At 43.5% G+C, this 18,054-nt stretch overlaps 1 protein-coding gene across 1 annotated transcript in view; it reads right to left on the bottom strand.

Annotated features, from left to right (window-relative positions):
• Window positions 1-18,054, bottom strand: part of TGFBR2 (transforming growth factor beta receptor 2) — a 62,812-nt gene continuing 44,758 nt past the window's right edge. Inside the window, exons 5-7 of the mRNA XM_062569360.1 lie at window positions 15,426-15,567; window positions 5,576-5,703; window positions 1-2,368 (exon numbers count right to left, since the gene is read on the bottom strand). Coding sequence (XP_062425344.1) covers window positions 2,189-2,368; window positions 5,576-5,703; window positions 15,426-15,567 — 450 coding nt within the window. The 3' untranslated portion in view covers window positions 1-2,188. The remainder of the gene's footprint in view (window positions 2,369-5,575; window positions 5,704-15,425; window positions 15,568-18,054) is intronic.

Below are 18,054 nucleotides of genomic sequence, written 5' to 3'. Positions count from 1 at the left end.
TCAAGTCGATGTTATTTTATTTGCTCTAATAAACATTTGATTTTATACAAAAAACATTGTTTACAAAGCAAGTTAAGTGCTTGAAACATTTGATAAACGAGAGTATATATTGTTCACATTCCTATTTCATACATGATGTACAGGTGAAGTATTCCCTAAAAGAACAAAAATTCTCCTTTACATGTAGTAGTAAAAAAAAAAAAAGAGAGAGAGAGAGAGGAAAAAAATGTCAGTATTGTCAGGACCTACCGGACTTTATCCCTTGACCTTCAACGTGAAATGAGGGAGAAACCACCACGAAACAACCTCGTCCTCTCCCGGCGGCGCAAAGGCGGCGGCGGCGGCGCAGTGCCGCGGGCCGGCGCTAGAGGGCAGCGGGCGCCGGCGCGGCGCCCTCGCCGGCAGCGCCGCGGGGGGCTTTTGCATTGGGGGTTTCTCTTGGGTCTTTTTGTTTTTATTTTATTTTCCCCTTTTCCTTTTTTTTAAAATCCTCCCCCCCCCCATAAAATTTGACGTAAGATCTAACTGTAGTTGCTGAGGTTTTTGCACCGCTTCGTTTAAATACTTCTGAGTACTTTGGTTTAACCCTCCCCTAGCAAATATGAAACCATTTTAAATAAAATATTTCTCATCATAAATCTAAACTCCTATTTGAAAAAAACATGATTCCTATTGATTTACCTGTCTTCTAGAAATATAAATGTTTATCTGTCAAAGGCTTTCAATACATTGACCAGATACATATTCATCTGTGCAGAATTGCTTTGTGCTGGCTGAATTTCTAATTTCTGAGACCACTTACACGCCCTGGTGAAGAAAAAAAAGCAAAAAACACCTGAAGACAACACCAGTAACATTTACAAACCACAACATTGTCATTTACGTAAGTCCACTGTGATATCAACTGCCTCTCCAAACTAATCACTGCTAACCACTGACTAGCTGAGGGCTCTCCTATACGCAAGCAGTCCTGTGGGCAGGGTATGCCATTAGCTGCTATTATGGAGCTCTCCCTCACCACTAAGGTCCTCATGCAAAAATCAAGGCACTGGCTGTTATTTCTTACTTTTTTCTGGAAGGCACAGCACAAAATCAGGCTGCGGCGTGTCAAGCAATTAGACACGCTGTACAGGGAAAAATATGTTTGCTCTAACAGCAGTACAACCAAGGTAAAGGGAAGCAAAAAAAAAAGCACCGCCTCTATGCAGAATGCACAGCAAATATAAAACACCTGTTTGGATCACTGCTCGATGCCTTGTTTTGTATGGTTTGGGGGTGGGGATGTGAGGAGGAGAAAACTCATCCTGCCGATATTTTGCAACCTGCTTGCAAGCAGTGTAAATTCAAAGCAATAAACGTACAACACCAATGGCCTCTGCATGGCAACAAAATTGTGGGATGGACCAAACCTTCTAGCACTGCCGATATGGGATATTGAGAGGATTTGGGGGTTAAGGCGAGGGAGCAATGGCATTCTGCTGAGCCTTCGCGATGTGCTGCAGGCAGGACTGCATAGTCACTCACAACTGTAACAGCCACATCTGCCTGTCTGCTGTGACACTGCTCCTGCAACCGCAGACTGCAGGGCCACAACCCGGTGTGTACATATGCTTTGAAAGCCACCTTCTTATTGCATGTTATTCCTATCTGTTTTGGCAGGGTGCTTAGTGCACAACTGCTGGTGCCATGACAAGCCAGTCTCTCCATTCTCTTTCCCCAGCGGGAAGGGCTCTCTAATGCACTGCTGATTTCCTGGAAGCACTGTAACTGTTTTTTTTCAGAGCATGGCTATTTATAGATATATATATACACACACACATTTATATATATATATATATATACACACATATATATATATATATAAATAGCAATTTCATAGTTATATACAGGCATTAATAAAGTGCATAATGTTATTAGCTATTCTCAAATCTCGTTTCCTGAGGAAGTGCTACCACATGTAGCTCCTCCTGTGGCAGGATGTCGGCAGCCAATGCTATGGTATGACACCTACTCCCCGGCTTTCAGTTCCCATGAATAGGTCTCCCCGTCCGGAGCCACAGCTTAAAGGGAGTAGTGACAGCTTCAGTCCTCCAGGAAGCAAGTCAAGGCACTGAGCGGGACTCCTTCCTCGGCCAAGCAGAACGTGTTCGGGAGTGACTTCCCCCCACTAGGGAGCTCTTGGCGGCTGCTACTTGGTGGTGGTCACGGAGCCGTCTTCAGGGATCTTCTCCTCGGAGCAGCTCCGTCCTGAGAGTTTGTCGTGGTGCTTGAGCTCGCTGAAGCGCTCGGCGACGCACTGCGCGGTGAGCCGTGCCTCGGGGTCGTGGTCCCAGCACTCAATAAGAGTTTCGCACACCATCTGGATGCCCTGCAGCGAGCAGAGAGAGAGCAGCCGTGACGTCCCGGCCGGGACAGCGCCAGGCACCGCGTCACCGCGAGCGCGCTCGTGGCGGGCTTGCTTTAGTGCCCTCTGAAGTCCAGAGAGTTATTTGCGTGTGTCAGTGGTCACAAAACTGGTCCCAGAGGTATTTTATGGGCTCTGCTGTTATTGTAATGGGAGTGTGGTTAAAAAAAAAAGAAACCCTACTGCAATTTTTTCAGCAACTGGTACTGTCATTTCCAGACATATATAATCTGCTACATTATAATAACAGAAATGATGCTTTGGACCAGTGCTGTAGAATCAGATAGTAATTTTTATAAATATCAGAATTCTTGGATAGCATCACTTCCTGCTCAACCTGTTCCTTTGTGTGACTGAATTTTATTTGGATTTTCCAATCAAAATTCTGATCACCAGCAATACTGAGCCCTGCATCAGCTCTTTATGAGTTCCTTGCAGACTAAAAAGAATCTATGTGCAAATATGGGCTGCAATCCCACAAACACTTAAACACATGTCACTCACAGATGTAACTATTTAATCTTCATTTCAATGCTGATGCACTTGTTTACAGGAGCAAAAAAACAGTTGCATCTTTGTAATGCATTTTATAAACATGAGGTATTTGCCAGGAAATTGTGCGCTTTGCTTTATGACACTAAAAGCCCATTAAGTAGGATTTATCTTAAACTTCTTATTAAAAAAAAAAAAAAAATTCACAACACTGCATTAATTGCATAATTTACCTAATTGGCGATGTTGACTGATGTCAATGTTAACAGCAGAACATTATTGTCTGTATACAAATAACATTTGTTTTTTTTGCTGGCATTGAAATTACAAGCAGTAAATTAAATTAAATATTAAACATTAACTTGAAATCAATAGTGCAACAAATCTCATTAAGGAGGAAAAGTTGTAATATGTAAATCCATTCCAGAATTTTATCACAATGAATAATGAGTTCATTACAAAAACCTGACTGCAGAGGAAGGAAATGAATATGGAAGAGCCATTACAGCGCGAGCACCATCTATAGAGTTCAAATCAGATCCTCAGCTGCTGGAAACTGTCACAGCCCTGCTGATGCCAACGCATCACTGCGTTTTAGAGAGCGCGGTACGAAATGCTGAAGGGATTCAGAGGAAAGGAATTATATCCCTCTTCATTAAGTGAAGATCCCTCATCATAGCCCCCTTCATGTGAGTGTATGATCAGACATCCCTTTACTGCCTTCGACTCTTAACTGAATCCTGCCTGGTGCCGGCCGTGCCCGCCCCAGGGACGTACAAGCCCAGAGCGCGTATTTCTTCCAGTTCGTGCCCGGGACTCGTGGGCTCTGGTGCTGGGGACGTGGGTTTCACACAGCGAAGGAGTCTCTCACACCACAGCAGAGCCCTATCCCCGATGCACTCAAGCCGAGAGCCCCCTAACGCTGCCCAGCTACTGCTTTAAGTGCCTGCGACTTCGGCTACATTGGGGCCTTCATCATCATCTGCAATATGTACCTCAGCTGACTCTTCCCCAAATGCAGAACAGAAATATTTGCGGACCACTTCTGCCTCTGCATTAGCATAAACAGTATCTTCCCTTTCATAATTGGTACTGAGTTACATTTCCTTTTACTCTTGAGAAAACTGCTACTGTCCTCGAGTTTGCTGACCACAGATCCGCCTATTGTTCTTCTCTTTCCCAAATCAGTTCTCTAAACTTCTTTACTTTCTATTTTTTCACATATGAGACCTTGACTTTTGGGTATTCAGGGAAATGTTCCTTCACTGTTCCTAAACACCAAGAATTTCCTTCCATTTACTTTCTTTCTCCCAAACAATCCAGTTCAGGATTCCTTTCTGCTTTGTTAATTGGGCTCTTCTAAATACCACATGTATATTACTGATTTGGACTTCATCCTGCTTTCATGGAAAACAACCATCCACATCAACTCATGAGCCCTTTTACTAGCTAAGCCACATTTTTTTTTAACTTCTGTAACCTGTTCTTTTCTATAGAGATGAAGATTAGCATATTCTCACCAAGCGCAACATGTCAGTTAGGAAATAGCTAAATCTTTAGCTCCTAGAAGTGTTAAGGGCTTTTTAGTAACATGAGATATCCATATGTCCCTCAAAATACAGCTCTCTGCCCAGTTGAAACATCCCTCCATCTGCTCATTGCAGATGACTACATAAGGAGCTGGTCACTGTGGACTGGGAAGGGGTTGCACTCTGACATAGTCCTCAGGCAGATGATGTGTTGTGCTTGGCTGGAAAGGACATTTATCAGGGCCACTCGCTTGACCTTTCCTAATAGATATTAGACTATGATTTTAACATCTCAAATGGAATGAAAAAAGGAGTATTACATTGTTCCCGATGGAAATAGTAGCTGATCTTCATTGCCCTTTTTTTTTTTTTTTATAAATGTCTGTGATCCTTTTGGTATTCTACAAAGACCAGTCAATATATTTCATTGACAAGTGGAACCAAATCTCACTTCTTTTTCCTCTGATACAATTCTCACTTTATTTCTTCTGATAAAACTGCTCAGAGTGCAGGCTGTGAAACACATGCCTTTGGCTTGTTTCCATTCAGTTTTATCTACTCAGAAATTGGGCTGTGACTACTGGCTAGGAGGTGAAATCATGCTGTCCATGAATGGGAAAGCCGACAGTGCATTTCATGATATGCAACCGAAAAGGACTGTTAATGTGCAACACTAAATAAAAACACACTCACTTATTGAAGACTTATCTCCTATTTTCTTAATTCTGTTGATAGCTAGGATACCACTGTGACTGTTCTCCATGATGAAGTACTGAGATTTGCTTTCTCTGCGGAAGGAACCCACATGTGAAATTGCTCTCCTTGACCTTACAGAGTCTGCACAGAGTGTGCTTTAAGGCTCTAATTAGTCTACGGCCACCGAGACGACGGTCTAGTTTTCATTTTACTATTTTTTGTTTTGGTGGCTCTTACCAACACCAGTTGGTAGCAGAAACCCCAGGACTCTGGGGTTAAGCCTAATGTGGTGTCTGAACCACAGGCAGCACCAGTGGTACCACATGACAGAGCTCTAATCTGTGCAAAAGAAAGGTCCTGCCTGTAGGGCAGGACACTGAGTTAAGAACTGAGGCTTGGGACAGCAGCTGAACGTACGGCACATCTCGCAGCTGTTCATACGTGGTGTTCTTACCTGATGGTTAAGCCAGGAGCTGGGGATCTCAGGTCGCCCTCTGTCTCTTAGGACATTGTCCTTCATGCTTTCCACACAGGGGTGTTCTCGCACTTTAGAGCCAAACGGGGGCTCATACTCTTTCACTTCTGCCAAGAGAATAAGCAAACACAAGGTTATTCAGCTGGGCCGTGCTGGTGCCAAGTGCGAAGGGAGCTGGCTGTTCTCTGAAGGAGTAGGAGCTACTGATTAGCTGCTCAGTGCCATACTGTTCTGCCTGACCAGCTCCAAACAAAGCAAAGCCAGTTGGCATCTTCAAAAATGTTTCAAATATGTTTCTCCCACACCCTCCCTCCCTCCCTTTTTCTTTTCCTAGCCAACTAAACAATTTTCATTTAAACCCTTTTGTACATAATCAGATTAGCAACAGTCAGAGCATCAGTATAACGGTTAGTGAGTAGTTGCCTTTGAATCTCTACTGAGGCAAAACTCACAGGGGCTTTAAGGACAGTTTTACTTGAGCCAGGCTTGCAAGAATTGCTTTCTTCGGTCCCGCTTAGTTCCCTTGGGGTTCGCACACACTTACCAGGTGAAATTTAAACTAAAACCTATCTGGGTCATAGATACTAACGTGCTGGATTGCTAGCAGGAAACAGTTGGTTGAAAAGCGCAAAGGAACAGTAAGAAGGAGTGCTGGAAGCTGCTGTGCCACCCTTGTTTATTACTGAGCCATGTTCCCTGGCAGAAAGTAGTAGGTTGCTCTTCCTTTAGGCCTCTTTCCCTAAACAGGCCAGTTTTGACCTGCGATGCAGCAGGCACAGCTTCCTGAACAGGCTGCTGCCATTCTACTTTTTATTTGTGTGTCACATATTTTCTTTGCTTTTCTTTGGAGAGAGAAAGGAAAAGGCAGACATATGGGTTGTTTGGAGAAAACTCAAGAACGCTCTGAGAGCGGAAATATTACAGTAGATGCTGACACAATGTAGAAAATGCTGCGGTTTCTTTGGGAACAGATGGAGAATTTACTCACAGGCCTAATGACTTACTAGCATTAGATAAAGATTTATGAAGTTGGCCTGCTCTACTGCTTCTTATTTCTTTCTAGGAATTAATTGAGGGCAAGAAAAACTGAAGTGTAATCTACAAGACAGCCTGAAGAATGCATGTGAGTGCCTAGAAGATGTGTGACAAGTGAGATGAATGAGATGGGAGAAACAGTCCTGTTGTGTAATGTTACAATCAAAGTTCAAATACGGTGTCCAGCGCTGTTCACTCATCTGAAAGGGCATTTGACAACAAAAACAGGCTCTGAGGAGGGTGATAACAACGATTAAAGGCCTGCAAAAAAGTCTCCTGTTAGGGGAAGAACCTCTACAGCTTCATTTACTTCAGAGAGAGAAAGATAAGAGGTGATATGGCAAAAAGAGGTAGTGTACTAAAAACAGCTAATGACTGAGATTATAGGTCAGAGTCTTCTGATTGCTCTGTCCCAAAACAAAAAAGGGGGTATTCAGCATAACTAAAAGGTGGAGAATGTGGCTTTCAGGAAAAGAAATACTTTTGTCCAGCACCTTAGAATCAGGCTGTAGAAGTCATTAATACATGACAGTCATGAGATGAGGAATTTAGCAGGCTACAGTAAAGGACAGGGGATTTCTAATGCCTAAAAAGAATAGTCCAAGCTACAGCAGCAAACATTGTGGAAGGGATATTAAGCTCTGTACTTCAGATCCAGCTGCAGCCAGATGGATGTACACTGAGGCCGATTACCCCACAGCTACCTCCTGCAGAGCTCTCTCCTCGTGAAACATCTGGTGCTGACCACGGTCAACACAGAGCTCTGGGCAGTGGTTACAGTTCTGAAACACAACTCTTATCTTCTCAGAAGTAAACCACTTTCCTTAAGACTCAAGGGCCAAAGTCTGCTTTGCTTTCTTCCCTCCACAAGAAGGCACACCAGTTTCAAATGCATTAACCTGAGTTAAAGATTACTCAGCCAAAGTAAATTTACAAGCTGTTAGCCCTAAAAACTGATTGGGAAGTTGCCATCTTGCTGGTCAGGTCTGATTTATGATGCAGTGGTTGTAAAATGATTACAAAGTAGATACCCTTATTTCCAGAGTTAACCATAACATTAATGATTGCTCAGGAAATCTACATAACATGCCAGGCATTCGACCTAAACTGCTATTTTTTATGCCATCTACATTAATAATTATTTGATTATAGTAGCGGTCCTGGACACTATCCAAGTTGCAGCGATCTCTATTGCAATATGTAGTACTAACATAGAAGATGGTCTCTGTCTCAAGGAGCTGTTAGGGCCAGGTGATCAGGACAAAACCCGAGGGGCAAAACAGGCTTGAAAAGAGCAGGGAGGTGAGATGGAAGTGCCAAGCAAAAAATGCTAAGCAATGACATTCTCCTCCTACTGCTTCACCTGACCACAGTGTGACACTATCGTCTCTTTGGAAAGTTCCCAGGACTATATAGTCTACTTATAACCAGGTCATCTTGTGCATGTCTGCCCTTCTGTGTATTTCTCAGAGGAATCTGCATGTCCAACAGAAGGGAGCTGGTGTTGTCATGCCAATCTGTTCCCTCTCACTAAGCTTAATCCAAAGGCCATTAAGGTTCATGAGAAGGTTTGCAGAGGGAAGGGAAAGCCATCCTGGGCAACTGACAGCTCTGTAATATGCCTTCCTGTTTAAAAAATTCTTCCTATGCTATGAACATTCCTCTTCCAAATGCAAAGACTGAATAGTTTGGGGGAGATTTTTTTTTTTTAGTAAAGAAAGAGAAATTGAGGCCAGATGTCAATTCGCTGTAATGACTTTGTAGTAATGTATTTATGCTTTTCCTCAGTTTGAAAAGCATGCAGCATCTTCTTGCTGTTTGTTATCTTGCTTCTTTTTCCCCTAGAAAGAAAATCCTCTTGCAGTAAATTGTCCTGATGCTATGGAATCTCAGGTGTCAGACACACTTTGCAGTAATGGCTGGGGTTATTCATGGATCATGCTGACACGCTACAGTAGTTGTAACAGATGTCAATTTGAAGCAGGTTAAGATGTTTGTGGCTAGCTGCTTGTACACTGTTTTACACAGATGCTAAATCTATTTTTCATTCCCTATATGTTCCTTTTGCTTGTTTTTAGACTATTCAGGCACTAAAAATGACAATTGGTTGAAGTACCATAAATACCTGGGGCGTCATACATCTTCATGAACTGCAGCACCTTTAGCATTCAATAATGGCAGGGTGCCTTCAACTTCAACCTCCAGCACTTAATCCCTATGATTGTTGTGAGCTACCTTGCACTAATCACTGCACCTCCAGTTCCCCTTGACACTGGCATGGCCATAACTCTCAGAAAGACTGGGATTGGATTTTCAGGCCCGAACAGAGACATTACTGAAAATCTATTTGCTGTGCCTGAAGAACGCTTTGGAAAATCTGGCTGTGGGTTCCTCATGGAAAATATGGCTCTGTCTTGTGATCTTTTTCTATGCTAAGTTCTGTGCAGTGAGGCTCTTCCTTTGGGTCAGAATTGTGAACCCTGTCGACACTCCCGTGTGAGCCATCTTGCTGATTTCAAGCTGATTTCCTCCTGCTGGAAGATGAGGGTTCATTTGTGGAATTAAAGCAAGAATGAGGTGAAAGAAGGCTGGCAAAAATAAATAATGGAGTGCTGTCCACATCAGTGGGCTTGTGTTCTGAAACTTTTAGGTGCTTTTGAAATGCCCCTCATTTTAGAGCTACAAAAGCTGAGCCACAAAAGGGGTAAATCGGTCAAGCTACTATGAACACATGCATTCACAAATGTGTGTGTGTGTATGTGTATGGTCTGTGCAGATTATGTGTTCTCTTCACATTACTGGAAACTGGATGATGGGTCCATGTAGCTGGTGTGCAAAGGGATTAGGCATCAAAATGGCTCAAAAGCCATTTCGTGATGACCACGCAGTTACTAAATGCTTATTTCACATTTTTCTTAAATTTCCCCCTTCCGCACCTTCAGAATGTGAACAGTGGCCAGGAGAGGTAGGGATACACTGAGATGACAAGTGACGTGATAGGTGAGGTGCGGTAACTGATATTCCCCTGGGAATGGCTGTGGTTGGAGGGAGGAAAAACTCCATCCCTAGTGTGGCAGTTCCTGAAGGTGAGCTCACGTAAAGCTGCTACTGACTCCATTTGGAAACAGTGAACTCACTGTGCAGCTTCTCTTGCACAGACATGTTTTAAGTGACTTCACACCTGACGATCAAAGACCCAGCCTCCCTTCCAAAGGTTGGGGCTACATCAACTCTGCCATAAGGATAAGGTTACATGCTACTTAGTCACTATGTGCTGGATCTTGAGGTAGGAAAGTAGAGGAGTACATTTAAACACAACATGGAGCATAGTGCAGTGATCTTATCTACTGTTACTTGACCTTGTTGACCTGAGCTTACTTGCCCACCTGGACCACTGTGGTAAAACAGCATTTCTACAACCTTATTATCATGGCGTGACACTACACTGTCTGGATCCACCAGCTCGGGGTTATATCCCACCATACACCGGCACAGTGTAGACATGCCCTCATTGGGATCCACCTCATAGCAGGACAGGCTGAAATCAGGCCCTCTCTGCATCTGCCTCAAGGCCTAACGCACGGCCTTAGCCCCACTGTGCAGGCTATGCGCTCTGCTGCCAGAACTGCCACCCCTGTGCAATCAATATAACTAAAACCGAGCATTTAATGAGGTACAGGGTAAACAAATGTTTAGTCACCAAACTAGGGCTCTTGACTGACTCTTTCCAAGTAAGTGTAAGATTAATCAGAGCTTTTATTCATATTAAACACAGCTCCGGTAAAACAAGCCTGCTATTTCAATCATAGCTCTGCTGCTATGCTAAAGCCAGCCATCACTCCAGGCAGCACAACACTGCACAAGCAATGTCACCATTTTTGGGGGGGGTTCTCCTCTCCCTCTTCACCAACCTCGTATATCAAGAAGAGCTCCCTCTGCATTCCTTCTCCCCTGCTACCCCAAACAATTCCCCACCTGCAGCTGCTCCAAAAAAAAAAACTGATGCTTTTCATTTCTTTCTAGAAGACTGTTGCAGAAATTACACTTGCCTCAGTTGCCAAAGCTGTGCTGCTCTGAAAGCAAGTGGTTCAGATGAAAATTATATTTTTTGCAATGTGCAGCATCTGGTGCACAGCTGTTGTACTGAATGAAATACCAAGTTAACGGCAGTGTGGAGCAGTTGAAGTTCTCCCCAAAGTAGTATTGCTGAATTTCTAACTATGCCTTTTAAATCATACTCTGGTGAAAAATCAGTTAAACTCAACCTTTGCCTCTGTCTCCCTTTTAATTGTGCCCCATTTCTTCTTCTCCATAATCAGCACAACACAGTAACAATGAGCAGCATTGCCTTTCTTGAAAGCTGATCCCACCTGCTTATTCGTTACAGCAGCTTCACAGTATGGATTACGCTGCCGGGTATTTTTGTTTAAATGTCTGCTGACTCAAAAGGCCTGGCATAATGTAGAGACTATGTTTGACAAAGCCTCTGCAGTGACAGACCTGCCTCAATCACCTCCCACACTCACCAAACACCTGCACATTGACAACTGAAGCCTGAGAGCTCCCCTTGTTAAAGAAAAAGTCACTGTATCTTTATGCAGCTGAATCACCCCGCTACGCTTCCCTCACTCGTGAAAGTTGTTAAATCCATTATCTTAGCATTAGACTGATATTCCTGCTTCGGTGCTGGATATCTTCTAGTGACAGAGAGCTAACATGGTCGGCGAGTCTGCACTGCAGAGAAGGTCTCTACATCTTTCAGGCTCCTTTGGAAAGCCTGGCTTCAACCAGGTCAAGCTACTCCAGTGTAAACGTGAGGTCATTTCTCGCAGTGCACAACAGTTTAGGAAGACAAGAGGGGTTGGCATGCACTGAGGGAGCTTCCTCTGGAAGGCTGAGATCAGAGAAAGGAGTCTCACAAGTGACAGATGGAGAGAGAAAGCAGTAGGTGAGTTGTAATCATGAATCACTGTAAGGGTATTTCTCCAGCTGGTTGCAAAGACAGTCATACTGCACAAACCAAGCAAAATATCTAAGAGGGAAATGAGAGAAACTGTACAATGCTGCTGCAGCTCAGTACCAGACACAAGCCAAGGGAGCTACATTCTGGGAATTATATTTAGCTGCTCTATATGAAGACACTAAGCCCAAGTTCCATCCTATGGGACCTACAGACTTGCCCAAATATTCCTGTGGTTTTGTTGGGGGTTCAGTCACCTGGAAAGATGACTGAAATATGGAAATGAAATACAAGAAATGTGTTACTGGAGAAAAGTATGACTGAGGTGTGAAATGAACAGGAAAAATCAGGACTTGGGGTTAAACTCCATTATGAAAGGGAAGGGAATGCTGGGTTAGAGAGACCTGTTCATTTCCTAAAATAACTTTAGTGCTCATTCTCAAGGTTATCAGAGGTCAATCTCTCCTAGCTAAATATGCTGTCTATTTTCCTTCCTTATGAAACTCTGTTTATATCCTCTTTTAGGCAATTGCCTTTTGAGAAGAGCAGCAATGAGGTTTACTCTTGCCACAATCTTCATTTCACTATACTCAGCAAATATCAACAGGGAGGGACTCAGGCATCAGCAAAGATAAAAAACTCCAGAACGAACAATGCACAGTTGTATTAATAAGGTGAGCTGCTAAATGCAAAAAACAGAAAGAACTCAAGAGACAAGAAAAGATCCATTTTCTCCTGTTTTAAATCTCCTCAGTCACATTTACAAGATGCAAATGAAAGGCTGGGGTTGTGCCAATATACTTAGAAACATACAGAACCACAAGAGCTAAATGTGGATAGGTTTGCTTTGGAAGATGCCAAACTGAAGTTCAGTTCTGGAAGCACCAATTTTTTTTTTTTTTTCTTGAAATGCTTGACTAGAAAATAATTCTTTTTCATGCTTTTATGCTAGCACTAGCTGGATGCACACATAGTTGCTCTGTAGCTTCCTGGCAGGGTGCAAATCTGTTACCCACAGCTTGGCCCACCCACCAAGACCAAATGCTGGTTACACATAGAAGGAGCTTGAGGTGGAGGCATTCCTCCCTCCTGAACACAGCCACCCTGATGTAGCCACATAGCCTCTGCAGAACTGCTCCAGAGACTTCCATGGATACCTTTGTGGTATTCCACAGATGTCAGTGGAGAAACAGGCAGTAGCTAGCAACAGCATGTCTTCCCATGGCCACTGTTCCCCCTGCTGTACACTAGGTTCCCCATACTGTAGTGCTCTACTCTGCAGGATTGTCCCATCTCTGTGATAGCCCTCTGAAATGCAACTGGGTCAAATCTGCTGAAAAGTTAGCCTCTGTGGTTTTGGAAGAAAGATAGCAAATTGAACCATAGTTTCATATCTATCATAACATCTGTTAGTGTTACCTGCAACACCCTCATTCCTTACTTTGTCTGTCTGTGCAAGTCCCGGACCGTGCAGAAGCTTTTGCTAGCTGCAAACACCCATGAATGTTAGGCACTACCACAAGACTGAAGAATTTTATATGTAACTTAGTCCATTTTAGTCCCTGAATTAAGATGAAAATTTTCAAATACTGCAGTATGTAATGTAGCAACTTCCAGCACATACAGCTGCAGCAAACTGGGAATTCTGTGTGTGTTTTGCAAAGCAGACATGGAGATTTTGTTTCCATGAAATAACTCCAAACATGAACAAGCACAGCATTTTTGCATCTTCCTGAGGCAATTCTGATAGTAAGTTCCACTCATTTTTTTTAACTGCACTTTGTAAAACAAACATCCCTTGGTTTTTCATGTGGATGATCTCTTGCAACAGCACAGAAAATGATGGGTGCAGCTAGGCTTTTGGGGAAAGTTGGAACATTTTTGGATTGCTATGTTAGTTCTTACTGAAATGATGAATTTATAAAAGTGACACTCACATTGCCCTCGCCACATTTCAGAATTAACATTTAATGAAGGTAAACTGAGGGCAGTTACCACTTCTTGATCTTACTGTTTCAGGCTGTCTTATGTTTCTGATCATTTTGGATCAGGATAGCCAAACAGAATCAATCTGTGGCTTCTCAAGATGTGTTAGTTTAAAGAAAAACAGTCACTAACAGTTTCTCAAAGTGGTTGACCTAACAGTAAATTTATCCTTACACCAATAAAGGACCAGTTTTCTCATTCTCTGATACTTGCCCTTCAAGCCTGCTCATGAACATGTGCCTCACACAATACCAAAGGCCCGTTAGCTTGCAGTATCCAGGTACATTAGAACAGATGTTGTTGCCAGGCCACTCTCATAATCTTTCAAAGATCGTGGAGAACTGGAGAGGTGCCTGGTGGCTGGAAGAAAGCCAGTGTCACTCCAGTCTTCAAAAAGGGCAAGAAGGAGGACCTAGGCAACTATAGGCTGGTCAGCCTCACCTCCATCCCTGGAAAGGTGATGGAACAGCTCATCCTGGACGTCATCTCCAAGCATATGGAGGAAAAGAAGGTGATTAGGTGTAGTCAGCATGGATTCACCAAGGGAAAATTCTGCTTAACCAATCTGACAGCCTTCTATGATGGAATGACTGGTTGGGTAGATGAGGAAAGAGCAGTGGACGTTGTGTACCTTGACTCAGCAAGGCTTTTGACACTGTCTCCTGTAACATCCTACTAGGAAGTGGGTGGCTCAGGAAGTGTGGGTTAGACGAGTGGACTGTGAGGTGGACTGAGAACTAGCTGAAAGGCAGAGCTCAGAGGGCTGTCATCAGTGGTGTGGAGTCTAGCTGGAGGCTTGTGGCTAGTGGCGTCCCCCAGGGCTCAGTACTGGGTCCCATCCTGTTCAACATTTTCATCAGTGACCTGGAGGAGGGGACAGAGTGCCTCCTCAGCAAGTTTGCTGATGATACCAAGCTGGGAGGAGTGGCTGAGACACCAGAGGGCTGAGCTGCCATTCAGAGAGACCTGGACAGGCTGGAGAGTTGGGCGGAGAGGAACCTCATGAGGTTCAACAAGGGCAAGTGCAGGGTCCTGCATCTAGGGAGGAATAAATCCATACACCAATACAGGCTGGGGGCTGACCTGCTGGGGAGCAGCTCTGCAGAGAAGGAGCTGGGAGTGCTGGTGGATGACAAGTTGACTATGAGCCAGCAATGTGCTCTTGTGGCCAAGAAGGCCAATGGTCTCCTGGGGTGCATTGGGAAGACTGTTGCCAGCAGGTCGAGGGAGGTGATCCTGCCCCTCTACTCAGCCTTGGGGAGGCCTCATCTCGAGTACTGTGTCCAGTTCTGGGCTCCCCAGTACAAGAGAGACACGGAGCTACTGGAGAGAGTCCAGTGTAGGGCTACAAAGATGATCAGAGGGCTGGAGCATCTGCCCTATGAGGAACGGCTGTGAGAGCTGGGCCTGTTCAGCCTGGGGAAGAGAAGACTGAGGGGGGATCTTATCAACGTGTATAAGTATCTGAAGGGAGGGTGTCAAGGGGATGGGGCTGAACTCTTTTCAGTGGTGCCATGTGACAGGACAAGAGGCAATGGGCAAAAACTGAACCACAGGAAGTTCTGCCTGAATATAAGGAGAAATTTCTTCACTGTGAGAGTGACAGAGCACTGGACCAGGTTGCCCAGAGGGGTTGTGGAGTCTCCTTCTCTGGAGATACTCAAAACTCGCCTGGATGCAGCCCTGTCTAACATGCTCTAGGTGACCCTGCTTGAGCAGGGAGGTTAGACTAGAGATTCTGCGAACAACTGTTAATATTTGAAAAGAATCATCCATGCTCAGTGAGAACTGCAAGGGCACATCTGTTCAAACAAGCCCTTAGAGATAAAAAAAACTGATGACACTTACCTCCAACACCATTACAGCGAGATGTCATTTCCCAGAGGACCAAAGCCATGGAGTACACATCTGTTTGCTTGAAAGACTCCACATTCTCCAGGTTCATCCTAGACTCTAGAACCTCAGGGGCCATGTACCTTGCTGTGCCAACCTACAGGAAGGGAGGCAGGAGAATGCTCAAGAGCTGAAACTGTAACTCACGTTTTAGATTCTGCTGTGATTTGACTTTGGCTTTCATAGAAACCGTGTCATTTGACATGTACCCAACAATGCAAGCTAAACTTAGCACAGGTCATATTTTCTGCTGCCAGGAGAATCTTGCAAATACCAACTTATTTGCACATCCCTTGGTAAAAACAAAACGTCCCCCCTCCCCCCAAAAAAGGAACACAGCTCTGACATTTTTGCTGCTGAGTACCTTTCAGATGGGCATGAAACACATATTGTAGTCTTTTGCACCGCATATTACAGTGTTAGCTGTTTCTTTTCACGGTATGGCTTAAGAACAAGGTGGTAAATGCAGGCCTGGCAGAAGCAAACAAATACACCAAATACTGAATGCAGAAGCACATGTTTGACCCACTGTTTGAAAAATGCTTCTCATAAAGTTTACATGTGTTGAGTGATTTTCCGAAATGATTTTTAGCAGCTTTGCTGTGCTCTTAATTATGACTTTGTATTACAGAAGGCTAAGTTCGAATGTTTGTTTTTTTCACAAAAAAAGGATCTTGGACCACTCTGCAGTTGTTCCCAAATGAAAATCCTTCACAGGGTAGAAAGTGAAAATGTACCCCTCTTGGAAAACTCCACACATAATGAGGCTTTGATCAGCAAAGATAGCTTCAAATGGGAGATTAGCTAATGACAAACATGAACAAGCACAAGTGGGTGATGCAGTAGGACCTGTGTTTCAAATGAGCTATTATACTGCATTATAGTCATCACTGTGGAGCCCAGCAGCAAACAGGACTGCAAAAGATCATTTCAGTTACAGGGTTTGCAATTGCAGGCAGTCACATCATAAATGTATAGTCCTGAGAGAGCCCTCAACATTCATTGCACATGCTTCTGCAAACATGTGTCATTCTCTTGGGCTCAGGTTAAATGGGAAAAAGTGCCACAAAAAGTGTAATGTACCATAAGACGCCAGCAGGAGAGATCAAGAACATTACTTCTGTCATACAACCCTGCAACAGCAGAGAATTCTCTAGTCAAAAATACCCAAAGAGTATTCTTTATAAACAGAGGAAAGCAAAATACCTCTGCAGTTGATCCCAAAGTTACATTGCTTATGATGTAGACCCTGTGATGAATTTTAAACCAAGCATGTAAGCAAAACCCATACAAGGAACAGGCATTTAGGAGGATGATGTCTCAGCACCATTGAGTACACAAGTATCTCCCTGCCCTACAAAAAACGAAAACTCTGCAGTGAAGGCTGTTCCTACCTTTCCCTTCCCCGACATACAACTTTTTCTGCCAAGCAGATCCCCTCCACAGCATACGAAAGGATACCTGCACTCTATCGCCAATAGTTCCCCCCCTCCCAAATCCCATTGATTTTAACAAGAGTTAATGGTGCTCAAATACAGATTTGTAACATTGGCACAAAGTGCCACTCTTCTGGCAACATTTCGCACCATCTTTGCAACAGTGAAAATGATTATGAAGCTTTACAGGACAATAGATGATGATGGCATCGAAAGGGACAATATTTAGAAATGCACTTGAAATATATTGTTTTCAAAACACTCATAAACATCCTCCTGGCATCCTTGTAAAATAGATGAGTACTATCCATAACTGAGAAGTACAATGGGAAATGCAGAGAAAATTTAAAATGTCTTCAAGAATGATATCAAGCCAATCGCATTTCCTTCCTGCTTAGCATTTATCATCTGTTCTTCTCTGCTTCCGTCTTTTTATCAGCATTTAGATTATTAGGTCTTTGGGTCAACTGTATCTTTGGAAACTAAAGTCCTGAGTCTCAAAGGCATTTTTTAAGTACCTAAACTCCAGCAATTGATTGCCACTCTGGAGTCTAGACATGCTTTCTTTTGCAAAGACAAGTCTGCAATTCAGTTCTTACTTTTTTAAAAACTTCTAGTGAGGGACTAGCTCTCTTCTCGTAGTATATTTGTAGTACATTTTGGAGACTTTTTGATCTTTTTTACTGGACCCTTCATACTTCTTACATGCTGTTAGGGAGTGTTTTGTAGCCTGAGGTGTGTCAGTCAGAGCAGCAGTGGTCTTCTTATCTGACTGAGAAGACCATAAAATCGCCAACCCTGTTGAAATGAGGAACTGATGGCCTTGCTGACATCCACCAGTCCTTGGAACGCAATGGGACAAAGGTCCAGATTTATGCATCCACATCAAGTAATGTTGGCAAATATTACCCACCATGGATGGGCACACCACAAAGATTCTAATGGGGAAAAAGATGGATTCTAGAAAGTCACTGAGAGCGCTGGTACTCTATAGTTAATAAAGGCTACATTTACATCATATGGAAGGTAGTTGGGTAAATGGAAAATAAAACAGCGGCTTTGTACTCCAAACAATCTGCTTTGAATATTACCACCTAAGGCTGACTAGAAAAATGAGAAAAGATTGTACTGATTTGCTTATTTATTAT

Source organism: Rhea pennata, chromosome 2 (assembly GCF_028389875.1).
Source record: "Rhea pennata isolate bPtePen1 chromosome 2, bPtePen1.pri, whole genome shotgun sequence".
NCBI lineage: Eukaryota > Metazoa > Chordata > Aves > Rheiformes > Rheidae > Rhea > Rhea pennata.
The sequence above is the reverse complement of the archived record's forward strand: the minus strand, read 5'-3'. Positions and strand labels throughout refer to the sequence as shown.